This window comes from Thunnus maccoyii, chromosome 5, assembly GCF_910596095.1.
Source record: "Thunnus maccoyii chromosome 5, fThuMac1.1, whole genome shotgun sequence".
Lineage (NCBI taxonomy): Eukaryota > Metazoa > Chordata > Actinopteri > Scombriformes > Scombridae > Thunnus > Thunnus maccoyii.
In genome coordinates this window covers 26,548,021-26,561,952 of record NC_056537.1, presented here as the reverse complement: position 1 = coordinate 26,561,952, position 13,932 = coordinate 26,548,021, and the positions used below count along the sequence as shown (strand labels likewise).

General features: G+C 40.3%; 1 protein-coding gene across 4 annotated transcripts in view; it reads left to right on the top strand.

Annotated features, from left to right (window-relative positions):
* Positions 1–13,932, top strand: part of cdh13 (cadherin 13, H-cadherin (heart)) — a 356,169-nt gene that overhangs the window by 125,841 nt on the left and 216,396 nt on the right. For 2 of the 4 annotated variants that reach the window (XM_042412902.1, XM_042412901.1), the window contains exons 3-4: positions 1,581–1,792; positions 13,181–13,294. In XM_042412902.1, coding sequence (XP_042268836.1) covers positions 1,581–1,792; positions 13,181–13,294 — 326 coding nt within the window. Of the gene's footprint in view, positions 1–1,580; positions 1,793–8,419; positions 8,463–11,052; positions 11,092–13,180; positions 13,295–13,932 lie in introns of those variants that run through there. The other 2 variants (XM_042412904.1, XM_042412903.1) reach the window with 2 other exon arrangements.

The window sequence follows — 13,932 nt, the reverse complement described above, 5'->3', positions numbered from 1 at the left end:
GTCAGACTGTCTCAGATCATTGGTTGTGTTAATTACTGTTTGTGCTTATAAACTATATTGGTATGGCAGTGATTCAAATATATTGTAAGTGTGAGGTGGTAAGCATTCAACACCACAACATCAAGCCAGTTATATTAGATTCAACTTTTAACGAGTTGGTTCAGCAGAGAGGGCTCGCAGCCTTTGCACCGAGGAAGAGAGTGGCGTTTTATCTTCAGAGAGGCACCACTGATCCACAAGCTGCTCTGAGAAACTTGATAAATATGGGCTTAAATCTAAACCCATTTCTTCCTCAGAAAGATGCCTGTTCAGTCCCCAATGTGAACAGAACACAGAGATGAGAGACTTTCAGATCTTTTGTGAAGGAGTTCCCTCAGTTGGTCATGAACTACAGTACCACAGAGTTTTTTGTTATGTTAAGCTGACAGAATCACATCAGTAATTGATGAATCATGTAGGACGATACCTTGACAGCCGAGCATTCTTTCTTTGCCCCAGAGGAGTGGAGAAACATAATCATTCTCATCCACATTTTTACTTGTTTTTACCATAAATAAATCGTTTTTGTGAAGTTGATTGAGAGGAGACAGACAACATGCTGGCACATTGTAAATGGTAACCATATGGAATATCCTGTGCGTCATGTTTCCAATTGCAGAAAATTCCTGAACTCAAAGAGAATTGAAAAAGAAATAACGCAGACTTATATAAGCCACCATATGTCTGAGGCAGAAACTTCTGAGGCTTGAAATTTCCTTGCTCTCTCAGACCCACGCTGAGAGTTGTACAGTACCATGTGATTCCTGTTGCACCTGCTTTACTAATCAATAACACGTGTACACATCCACGCATGCAGACTACTTCTGGAACCCCTCCCTCCAGGAGCGGCAACAGTAGGAAGCATCAGCAGGATGCCGAGGTAAAGAGGACGTGAAGGATGAGGGAGGGGAGGATTGTCAGGGCTGAGGGTGGGGGAGGACATGGGGATCATGTCGCGACACCGAGGGGAGTGTGTGAGAGAGATAAAGAGAGGATGAACATGATCAGAAGGGATAAAGCCTGGTAGAGTCCTTGGCGGTATCTCCCTCAGTCAGACAAGGCAAGCTCCCATGTGCACGCGTCACATGCACATAACTCAGAGGTGACACTTTTCTTTTCCTACACTTCAATTCTTTCTTCTTATTCAGCCCCGCAACTGGGAGCCGTTGCATTCACTGTAATAAAAGCAACAGCACTGCAAAAGCAAGTCAGCCACATTAATAAGTCTACAATGCGTAGAATGTTATGCAGTGGGTCATAAATATTGCAGGAGGCTTGTGTGAATAGAGATCACTGACTTTATTGTTGCCTAGCTGACAGAGCCCTTCAGAACATCCTACTCTTTCTTTGGGTATCTGTTTATTTTCTGGGCATGTGTTTATATCTGAGAAATACTTGTTTTTGTGGATCGTCTGGCAAACCCTCAAGTTCTTTACAGCACAGCATATACCTCAGTGGCTGATTATTCTTGACTTCTCTTTTATTTGTAATTTGTTTGGAGTGATGACGTAACATCTACCCATTCTATGTGTTTCTTCCAGTTGAGTTTGATGATTGTGCGGGTAACGAGGACGTGGCGTTTGAGTTGTCGGACCCCAACTTCCACGTGGACGGGGATTTGAATCTGGTTCCTCAGCGAGATGTCCCATACAGCGGGCCAGTCATGTTCATCCATGGGTTCAGTGCACATGCAGATGACACGGCACAGGTGGCCATCACCGGACTACCGCTTAAGTCGCCGCATGCTCTCAGGGTGAGTAGAGATTGCTGTGTGTGTGTGTGTGTGTTTGCATAAACAAATGTGTTTCACAGCACTTTCCTTTCATTTACACTTACACTTTTCCAAATTGAAATGGTTACACTTCATTACAGATTGAAAAGGTCAGTGTGATAAATAAAGCTGGACATACTGTAGCAGTGTTCAAATAAACAGCGAAATGTTGCTAAATTAATAGGACTCCCTATGGAATATTTACAAGCTGTTATAGATTTACAGTTATCTGGTTCATTTGTCCTCAAATGAAAATTTTGTAATTTTGGGAAATTTGCTTAATTTGCTTGCTTGCCCAGAGTTTGATGAGAAGATTGATACCACTGTCACGTCTGTGCGCAAATGTATAACTAACGCCAGCAGTCGGTTAGCTTTCGAAAAGGTTACAAAATTCATTCCCAGCACTTCTAAAACTCTCTAATTAAAGGTCGAGTCACTCTGGAGAAAGATTGTTGATATTTGAACTAAACGTCCAATCAAATACACTCCTCCCTTCGTGCTCCTTCAGAAGCTCCGCCCCTCAAATTCATGGGCACGCATTGCCAAGGCAATGACCAAAAGAGAAATACGGTGGAATCCAGAGCGACACGTCAGTTGTAGAGTCACGTCCGTTCCTCTCACACATTATCACGAGCGGAATTTTTTTTTTTTGTCTCAAGTGAGCACAACAGTCCATCCACACTCTCCGCCTCTCTGCAGTCTCCCCTCTTCTCACTCGACCTGCGTTCAGCGTGTCTGTCTACAGAAGCAGCCGTCTGTCAGCTGCAGCTCCTGAGAAGACAGCAGCCTGGTAACTGCCTTCACCAGGCTGACTGACAGCAGAAATTTACTGAACCAAAATAGTTTGCATGTCGGCTCCATGGAAAGAAAACAACACTGTTTGTATTTATTGATTCGCTGATATGGTAAATGAATTTAAAACACATGTACATTGGGATTCTTGTATGATTTAAAACAGCTGCCTGCTCAGATTATGCTTCACTTAATGCAACAGAAACAGACTCGGAGTGTAAAAAAAACATGGTGGGTTTCTGTGAGACTGTCTGGGAGTCAGTGTGGATTGATACATTTAATAAAATAGAAGTGTATCTGTTCTGTGAGAAAACACTTTCTATGTGTATTGGTCATAGCTTCTCTCTCTCTCCAGTTCGCCAGCCCTCCCCCATCATTTAACTGGTGCTGGAGACGGGAGACTGTCATGTCCTCACACAGACAGCTGCTCTGATGACTTCCCCCTGTCCTGTGCACAAGCACGAACTCCCCCTGCTGTTGATTGGCTGGAGTAGTGTTGTGTAGCTCAGTCCAAGCCACTGAATTTACATGCCCATTTACAGAGCCAGTGCTGTGTATGAACACTGAATTTTTTTTCAGCACACACACAGAACGGACAGCTAGCGGGCCGTGAGGAGATATTCGCTGAATTTGACAAAAAGTATATTGGATTAGAATCGCTGACTTTACCTTTAACACATTATATCTCATTTATTTAATCAGTACAAGAAGCAGAGTGTAAAAATGACACGTTGAGGTGTACGGGGCGTTGTGTGCCGAACTATTTCTGAGCCAGGAGCAGTAACATCCTGGAGCATCGGCTGTTTCACTCACACGAAATTGCCTTACACATAACCCCCTGTAACACCTCAGTGTGGCAGTTTCACACTATGGTTCCTGAACGGATGTAAACAAATGTGTTAGTTAGTGAGCTTTAGAGGTGCTAGGCAGATTTTTTTATTCATAGGACAGAGCCAGGTTTGCTTTCTCTCCCTGTCGCCAGCCTTTGAGCTAAGCTAAGCTAACTGGCTGCTGGCTGTTGCCTCATTTTAACAAGAACAAAGTGATTAAGTCTATGTCAATTTGTCAAACTATTCCTTCAAATGAGGCAACAAGATGGAGAGTTTAACATGAGAAATTTGCTTGGAGATATAAACACGGGCACTGGGTGCCATTCACCAAACATTCATACATTAATGATTGCAACTGCAAATTAAAAACATTAAAAACCAAATCCATCAAGTGTTCAGAGACATGTGTTTTCACTTTTCAGTCATATTCATGCATATGTTGATGAATTTAAATCACTCATACATATGAAGCATGTTCATGCGACCTTAATTATCATCAATTAACATAATTGCACCTCCTCAGAGATGCCATATTAGGCAGTACGGAAACACCCACATGCATAATCTTTGAAACCAAACAGACATTTAAAGAAAGTGAAAAATAAGTCGAGGAATCCTGATATTCAGGTAATACTCTGTGCCCTGAAAAGAAAAAATAGCCTTGTATTCTGCAAAACAAGTATTGGCATTAAATCCTAAAGATGACATATGGAGGGAGAAGACAAAAATGTGAATGATGTTACATCCACCAAGAGAACCATATAACAGCTTGAAAGAAAAGGGTTTGATTTACTAAAGGGGAAAGTGTAAAAGCCGCTGAAGGAGGCCAGGGAACAGCTGCTGCTGTGCTCTGCCAAGCCTATGAGCATATACTAGTTGCTGTCACTAGAGATGTGTCAGTCTCTAGCACTGTTGCAGATGGCGACAAAAACTGAGCCCAGCACTGAATCTGTTCACAGACTGATGGACTTAATGTGTCGATGGTAGACAGTCAAGATTATTGATCCAGATTACTGACACTTAGAAATGTTTGCAGCGCTGCAGAGAAAGTGAAAGGGAACCACCGCGGGTTTCACATATGCTTTACACATGCTCTGCGTCAGTCTGGTACAAATTTGTCTTGAATGTAAGAATACACCACTTAAACTTTGATGAATATCCAAATGTGCATATTTCCCTCTACTCATGTTTTTTTATTTATCATTTATGTATGAGGTCACATGGAGGGAAAGAGGAACGAGGCACTTTCGTACAAGGCAATATAAACAGCTATAATGTTTTTGACTAGTTGCACATGGTTTTGCACCAGAGTTTGGAGTATGAAAAATGACACTGGCCATTTCCAGTTATATGGGACTTTGGCCTGTAAGCCTGCACCCCTAAACTCAGCTTTGATTCTCTGCAAATGTGTCCTTTTGTTTTGTGTAATCTAGAGAAATGTGTTTCTGTAGCCAGCAAATTGACAGCCTTTCAGAACTCTATACACATGAATAAACACCATCCTCCCTCGTTCATATCCTCCATACACCTAAATCCTCCCTCTGTTTAGTCCAAATAAGTTGACTAGGAAAAGTTTCCAGGGACTGCAGGTACAGTTTGTGTTCCCTTCCCCTCTCAGGGATCATCTGTCTTTCTGCTGCAGCGCCCAGTGTCCTGCTGGTACTATTTCTCCAACCCTGAGCATAATGAATGTCTCCATCCCTTTTGGCATGATGTGGCTCTCATTTGATTGTGCCTTTCACCATCGTTTATTTGGTTAGCTAGTCCATGGGTGTTACCTTGGCGAGTCATTCATGATATAAGTGAATTAGTCTTTGGCAAGTTATGTGTGGAAAGTGAAGTTTCTTGTGACTAATGTGACCGTATGGTCTGTCCTCTGCATGAGTCTGTGTGTGTGTTTGCTTTCCATTACTTATACTTATTATTTGTGGATCACTTTCACAAGTTCCACTAGTGACTAAACTTTTCTCCACAATGTTTTTCACCTTTTTTTGTTTCCTTGAACTCCTGCTGTAAAATATCAGCCTGTATCAGAGGAGATTGATATCCCTGATTAATATTGTATCTTTCCTGTGGACAAATGCTTTAATGTCTCCGTCTATCCTAAAGTAGAGTTACTCTAATTGCAGAGCACAAACAGACACAGAGCTCATGAATAAGGCAAAGGGTAGAGAAAGAAACAAAGATGAAGAAAGGTTGTTGGAGGAGCCGAGCAGAGAGGGAGACATCCTAAAGATAATAGACGCATAAGAGAGGAAGAGTCCTTCCTCTAGTGAGGCGGGGTGGTTGAAAGCTCTCATTATTTCACTATCAATTAATCTGCTAGAACTCTTCAAGCTCTGGGGCTCATATCATCAGAAAATCTATTGTTCCTTTCTCTGTCCATATCCTGTAGTTCCCCCCTCACTCCCCACCCCGCGCCTCTGCACCGTCTCAAGTGGCCCATCAAACACGTGTTCAGAGCGGCAGCAGCTTCTAAAGAATCTGTAACTAACTCATGGCATATTTAAAAGCTTGTTCCAATAAGCCAGGGGTTTGACTTGTGGAATGGCTCTGCTGACAACACTGACTGGGATGCTGAGCTTCAAATCTCCGATCTGAGTTAGCACTCTCCCCTGTTTTTCAATTATTGTAACAAAGAGTAGGTTTCTCCTGAAATTACATTTTCGTAATGAAATCTCTTTGTTATTTCCTTGTCAAAGTTAAATTTTTTATTTGCCCAAACCTCCCTTTGTTTCCTCTTTAACACGGAGCGGAAACGTTCCATGGTGAATTTATTGGCATAACAAATGTATTGTATTGTAGCATAAAATATTGGCTGGTGATAATTGATAAGTGCTGTGAGCGAAGGTGGAGAGAATCAGTTTTTAATTCCTCAGCGTGAGCTGTTAGTTTTGCTGTAACACAGGCCCAGAGGGAGAGAAGCAGCTGATGAATGATTCCTATTATGAGCAAAACTCTGAATTCAAAGAGTAATTTATTCCTCTTGCAACCGATCAATATGTGAATTAATGGAAGAATGCATTTCAATTTAACAAATGCACGCTCCAAGATATGGACTTTTTTTTGTGTGTGTGTATTATCCCGTTTTGTTTTGGTTGTGTTGTGCAGAACAACAGTTATGCAGAACATTTTCTTGCCTTCAGGGGGCATAAACAAGCACCATTCAAATGTAACAACTGATAAGAGGCCAAATAATCTGAGTCCAAAAGCCTATTTATTTTGCTTTTGTTATGTTTCATCCATTTTCGTGCGCTGAATGAAATGTAATATTGCATCCTGAGCAAAATCCTCATCCTGCAACGGCAAATAGATTTTCTCTAACCAAGCTTTCAATGTTCAGTAAGGCTTTCTCGGGATGACTAAAATGTGACATCTTGCAACCAAAGTACAACAGCTACCATTACAGAACACAATACAAATAATCTTTCTCTCTCTCTCTCCATCCCACTCACACTATCTCTCTGTAGCTTGCTCTGTAGGTGTCATTTGTTAATTCTGTTTACTGCCTTTGTCTATTGTCTGACTTTTTTTTTTTGATGTGAGTTCCTCCTCATCCTCCATCATTTTCTAGAATTGCTTAATATATCTGCTAACTTACACATGTTTTGTTAGCTTTTATGCGTGGGAGTGAGTGAACTGGAAAGAAAAAGGCTTAACGTCATGTTAATTTACAAGAGCAGCAAAACAAACCTTCACCTTGAAATTATTGATGCGCATAATTAAAAGAGCTGTGCTAATGGTAAAAAGTCTTTGTTTCACGTCAGTAGAAATACCAAAATGAAGTAATACAAGCACTTGAACTGCATTTTGATAAGATCTTCAAACCACTGGTGTTTTGATTAACTAGATTTATCTGACTCAGACACCTGAAAAAGACTTTTTTTCAACTAGTGATATTTTTCAAGTTACAAAACCACCATTTCCACATAATTTTACGAGCCTATGTGATGGGTGGATGGATGTGTTGGGTTTTCCATTTTGGGATTTAATCCAGTTCCACTTTCATCAAGATATCAGTGCTTTACTGTTCATAAGCATGAATGCAAACAGCCAAATAGCCTTTATATTGTTTCTATCTTTACTGAGCTATCTAAGGCTTTGAGTACAGCTGAGACACAGTCTCTCATAGGAGTGAGACAAATTAGATATAAACACATTTCTAGTGTGTGTTTTAAGGATTGATTTAAACGCAGTGTCTGAAGAAGAAAACCTGCACAAACAAAAAAAAAACAACAACATGCGATTACTGATGATTGACTTTCAGCTTGGATTTTGAAAGGACTAGCAATGTCTTGTCTCGGGAGGTGAGACTCCTATGTGTAAGTGCATGGATATGAGGAGGTGCTCACCTCGTGTTAACATTTTAGGTGAGTTAGGTGACAACTGAAGCAGAGAAGCTAAAATTAGATTATGAAAATTATGCTCAGACCTCTTAGATTTAGTTAAAAGCCTCCCTCCTGGATGCTGAACCAGCTGCAGATGAGAGAAAAGTCTGACTGTGACAGAAGTCGAGAGAAACATGGATCATCACATGCATGACTTTTTCAGGTCAGCAGAGGATAACAGACATTATTTAAGAAATGGGTTTCAAGACGAAGAAAAAGTATCTTGATAATCGTAACAGCTAATATGATATTGCCATTGGGTGAAAAATGAATGGTAAATGAATAATTCATAAATAATAATGAATAAAAATGTTAAATACAGATCGAATTTTCTGCTACAGTGATGATAAACTCAAAGTATGGTGGTCACACTCATTCAAGTGAAGAGGGCACGGGCCCCCTCAAATGTTTGAAGATATTCAATTTATTTTTTACAATAAATGTTTTCAATTAGCTTTAATGATATTGCATATCAACAAAAGTTGCTTTTCTGTATGTTTTTATGTTTTTAATTCGTACTTATACTCTGCTACACCCCCGCTGTTCAGGCTTTTTGGTTCCCCCCAGATAGAAAGCACTACACAGTAACAGCAGGTTCGGCTGCAGCTGTGGAAGTGATGTTGTTGTTAACCGCAGAGTGAGGTATGAACAACCAACCGGCTCAGACCAAAAAACTTTTTTAAATTTGTAAATAACTTAGAGCTTCAGAATTTCCTTTGTTAAAGTCACTTTAACATCACTTGTTTTAACCCACAAGTAATTTACATTAGTATTAGCGTGTTGCCTTTTGCTATTATCAGCAGCCAAATTATGTTTTTTATGAAAACAAATTTGCAACACTGAAATTTGTTCTACAAAACTGGAGAGTGACATAAGGAGATTTTTTTTACAAAGCTAAGTAAAAACAGTGTAAGTAAAAAGAGTAGCTACATGTTTGTGAGCTTTCTTTACTTAGCTAACGTTAAATAATCAACAGTGCTGGCTAGCTAAGCAGCTAACGTTACCCCAGAGTTTAAAGCCTCTTTGCTAACATTCTCTTGTTCAATATGGCTATTAAATACAATTTAGTGTTGGTAAGTGTAATTCAATTATAGTTCTTTTACTGATAGAGGGCCACTTTGATTGTAAACATAGAAGCCAAAGCACATAAATATTAGAACTCTACTGGTTTTCATAGCTGCTGTAGTGACTTTAACATGTTATATAATTTTAGTATGATGTTATTACATACATTGATGTGCTCTAACACATGAACCATATGATATGAGTTGAAGTAAGTTGAAGGACCTAACGTTTAATATGTGCACTGTCTGTGCAATTAGGTTAAATGTTTGTCTAAAAGCGGCAGATTTAATTGGCTTCATTTTATAATGAGCTCGGCCTGAAGCGGTTATGTCTGAATTGTTGTGAGTGAACAGTGTACGGCACTATCTAGAGGTGAGGTACACACACATATAATCACTTTGGCACAGTATTAATTAATTCAGCTAATTAAATATTTAAAATAAGCATCAGTCATCAGTGTCTTGCTATATTCCACTTGACTAAGATGAAAAGTGTTTACACTTGGTTGATTATACTTAGACAAAGTGTGAAACATTATGCTGTCAACACTCACATTGAGTGACATCTTATCAGGCGGGTGTGTGTGTCGGGATGTATTGTTTTGCACATATACATACTGCTGATACTTATACGAGTGAGCTTAACTTTTTATTAGGAGAACTGACAGATTGCTTGACCTGACTGCATAGCCAAGATTTTATTCCACGCTGAATAGCTGTACATCCCTGTCACCACTGGTCGATGCTGGCCTTGATATAATCCATTTCTCACCAGGTCTCCAACACATTGTCAGAAATGAGTAATGACACTTCTCAATATAGCATTGAGAGTGAAAATGGCAGAATGGACAAGGACGTGACTTTGCTGCCACAGTAACTCAGTAGCTCAGATGACAATGTCAAAGACTCCATCTCCCTCACACACTGTAGTACAGTACGCATGCGTGTACACACTGTAAACATTCACATGGGCGTGTACGCTCTCCTCTTACACTCTCCTCTTCCTGTTGCATCCGACTTAATGAAATATATTCGAATCTTTTCAACAGGACCTAACCACCTTTAACTCAGTACACTGAAATGCCCTAATGATCATCTGAGAGAGAGAGAGAGACAGGGAGAGAAGCAAATGTATTAAGGATGGACCAGGGTTGATGGTGCAGCAGTAATTTATGAACAGGACACATTAAAGATTCATGGCTTCCTTCTCTTATGGTGTCACCAAGCTGTAAGAACACTATTCATCACACGTGCAGACTGCAAAGAGAGAAGAAAAGCTGTGGTTAAGCGAGAGAAAAGAAAGAGGGGGAGCTGCAAAGTGGCAGGCGAAAAGATGAGAAGGAACAAAGTAGGGCTGTAAGTTATCTCTCCCAGAATACCCTGTGGTGAGCCATCCTCAACGGTAGTCTGTATCCAGCTGAACATGCCTTTCTGATCCACCTGCAGAACATTGATACGTCTTAAAGCGCCATCACTCCCTCTCCATATCCACTGTATCTCAGCTCAGTGAAGACGTGGATTTGACAGCGTGATCTATCTTAGCCCTAACCCCTGTCTCCAGCCTCTACATCTGGCCACTAAAAATACCACATGGTGCCTGTTTGCCTCTCAGCTCTTCTTACCCTCCTTTACACATATCACACAGCTGAGACCTGTGCATGATGGGATTGATGCGCTCATCCCCGGGCTTCAGACTCTGGCCGGATTTTTACAGGCACTGCTTAAAAGTCCATCACCTCGCTTGTGAACCGGTCACGTACATATACACACACCACTGACTGTGCTCTTTAGACACAAAATAGGTCATATAATCTCTCACAGTTTTGCACAGTGTTTTGTTTAACTGCTTCAGGTCCAGTTTGAGATTTCTGTCTTTGGCATTTGGAAGGTCATCCCCCAGTGGGTTTGATAAGAGTGGCCATTTCAGAGACCACTCAGTGTGTCTTTGGTTTGTTCTGGTCCGGTTGTGTTTATGATTACTGTTTCACTGTGTTCTCTCTGACCTTTGTGGGTGGGAGGAGTGGAGGGATGAGGCGGTTAGTGGCGCGAGTGCTCGCCGGATAGCGGCCGCAGCGTTGCCCTCTCTGTCTGAGTGTCCTGTAAACAAATGCCTCGCTTTTTCCCTCTTACCTGTTCTCTTTCCGTCATTCTGACAGGGGTGAGAGCGGTGCCAGAGTCCCTGTCAGCCAAGAACAGCAGTGTGAACAGTAAACACACAAACAGCCCCCTGCACACACACACACACACACACACACACACACACACACACACACACACACATTGTCAATAAAGTGTTGCACAGTAGGCTATAAAAGATGAAGGACAAAAGAGACTATTTGCATTGCAAATTAAACCACAAAAACCGCAGGTCTGTGTTTTCCCTTTCATTGAAACTGTGTTGTCATTTTAAACCAGGGCTCAGCAACTGGGCTTGTTGCTGTGTTGTTTCTCTCTCTGTCATTGTTCTGTCATTTTGCTCAACAGTTTTAGCAGTGACTGCCCTTATGAGGACAATGAACTGTCCTCATAAGGACATTGAATCGAAGGTTAATCAGGATATTAATATCCCTATATCAATTATTGCAAGATCTGAACACACCACCTATAGTTTTGAAGGACGGCTGCTTTGAGGAAACCTTTTGGTATCAATGAGGAGTTCCAGCCTGATAATCTTTTCTTTTTTGGAGTGCAAGCAACAGAATAAAAGCAACAAAAGACTTCTCTCTGATGATGGAGGTTATGAGGATAAATCCAATAAAACCTAGCTTTTCCCGCTGTGGGTAATTCTTGCTGTTAACTGTGTCCTAAATCAAAAGTAAACTATTTCACTTCATCCAACAAAATGACACCAAAACTAATAGAAGCTAGCAGAGAAAAGTCCCTGTAGCTTTTGGGGTGAAAAGGAGAGTTTCATAGACCTGTTCTGATATTGTCCTTGGGTTACCTTCTTTTGGAAGCAGGTGGCTGATCGGCTCTCTGTGCAGGTTATCGCTTTCCCTCTCACCTGACTTGTGATTATTTGGGAGATCAAGATGCATCACTGAGCAGCGCTGCACTGCTGGGGAAGCTTTAATTGTATGTCCTGATAGTAGGTCTTGAGAGACATATACAGAGACAAGCTGAGGACAAAATGTAAATGCATTTAAATTAAAGTTATGTGAAATCAATTAAATCAAAATAAATGACCTTAAACAGTGTGCAGCACTCAAGGATGATCACACTGTATAGACATGGATATTTGCAGTGCAATGTAATTTTTATTATTTTAGTATTCAAAATACGTAATGTCTAATTATATCTAATAAAGCATACATCATGCATGGTTTGTGGACCCATTTATATGGGTAAGCAAGAGCATTTTGTGTATGTGTGTTTGTGTGTGTATTTGATGTCTCTACTAGGCTTGTATCCAGGTGTGCAGACAGACTGTCTGACTGTCCTCCCCTGTAGGTAATCACCTCTATGTTAGCAGCCAGGATTCCAGCTTTCTGTTCATAGTGTCAGTGACAGATTATTTTCGTCAACATCCAAGCAGGTCGTAGGAATGAAGAGGAGTGAGGGAAATCTTTCACTATATTATACAGTAACAACCATGTCTTTGTTTACAACAGCAGGAGGGTGGAAGATGAAATTAGATTATGCTGTTGTGTTCTCAAGAGCAAAAAAAAAAAAAAGCAACATTTCAGATTGGCTCTGTCTGCATGAACATTGCAATTGCTTCGCCAAAGCCGTCATTCTCATTTCTTCATTTTTACTGTCTCTCTTTATAGTCTTTGTTGCTCTTGCTTAGCTTTTTTTCTCTCCTCTTCCCTGTCCTTATTAAACATACGGGCTGAATAAAGAATTAAAGAATATGAATTAAATTGTGGTGAAAGCAGCAGAGACAGTTATTTCATGTTTGCACAGAGAATCTCCTCTCCTCTCCATCCATTTAAAGCATATGATGCTACTTGCCAGATGCATGGTTCACAGCCTCTTTGCGTTCCTTATTATATAGTACATACTGTACTCAAGAAGAGGAATTGGGAATCCCTCCAAGCTTGTTTCAGCATTTTTTATCAACATTTCTAATCCGTTTGACTGCTTGCTGTGTGTGTGTGTGTTTATGTGCTGTCAGTAGAGTTTGGGATAATTGCTTATCAGATGCAAACAAGTAATATTGGACAAGGTAGAGTTGACGTGGGAATTATAAAGGATGTCACATCACAGAAGAATTTTTTTTTACTGAGCAAGGCACAGAATGTTAAGAATTGTTTTGGGTATGAAAAGTTTAACAACATGGATTCTCTTTTTTAGGATATCTTGGGTCTTGGCCAGACACTGCCATACAGATCTAAGAGATCCCTGCTGGTCCCTCCTATGATTGTTACTGAGAACCAGAGAGCCTCCTTCCCCAAGGTCATTGGCAGGGTAAGAAATGCATGGTTACATCATACACTTTTCCCAACTGCATCCAAGTCCTACAGCTTCATAACTAAAAATGCACAAAAGAGTTGCATTCGAAATGCTAAACCCAGAAGGTACAGGACAATAGTTTGTCATGGCCTGTGACAGTTTGGTCATTTTTGCTAATTTTACCCTTATTTATCCTGAAAAAAAGAAGGGTATGTTGTGCTCCTTTATCTGCTACACAGTTCCCTAGACAAGATTAAATATATAATATAGCAATATGGAAAGAGAGGAGAAATGATGTTTCTGAGATTATAATTGCCATAAAATCACAGACGAGCCTCACATGGGTCCTAAAGTCATTGTCAACCCTGTTATGGAGCCAAATGTTTTAGGAGGTTCTTGGTCTGTACTGATTTCTTATTTTTATTTATCTAGTTTTAATAAAGTGTTAGTGTTAATAAAGTTCATTTGTACTGACTGTTCAAAATATAAGCTGTATAAAATATGTTGCAGGTATCGGAAGAAATTTTCTTTCTAATTCCTTTTTTATCACATCAGTACTCTGGTGGATTCATAATCTGTTTACATAAATGCATTTTGGCTTGGTGGGATTTCAGTTAAGCTAATATCCCTTTGACACCATGTTATATTATTAT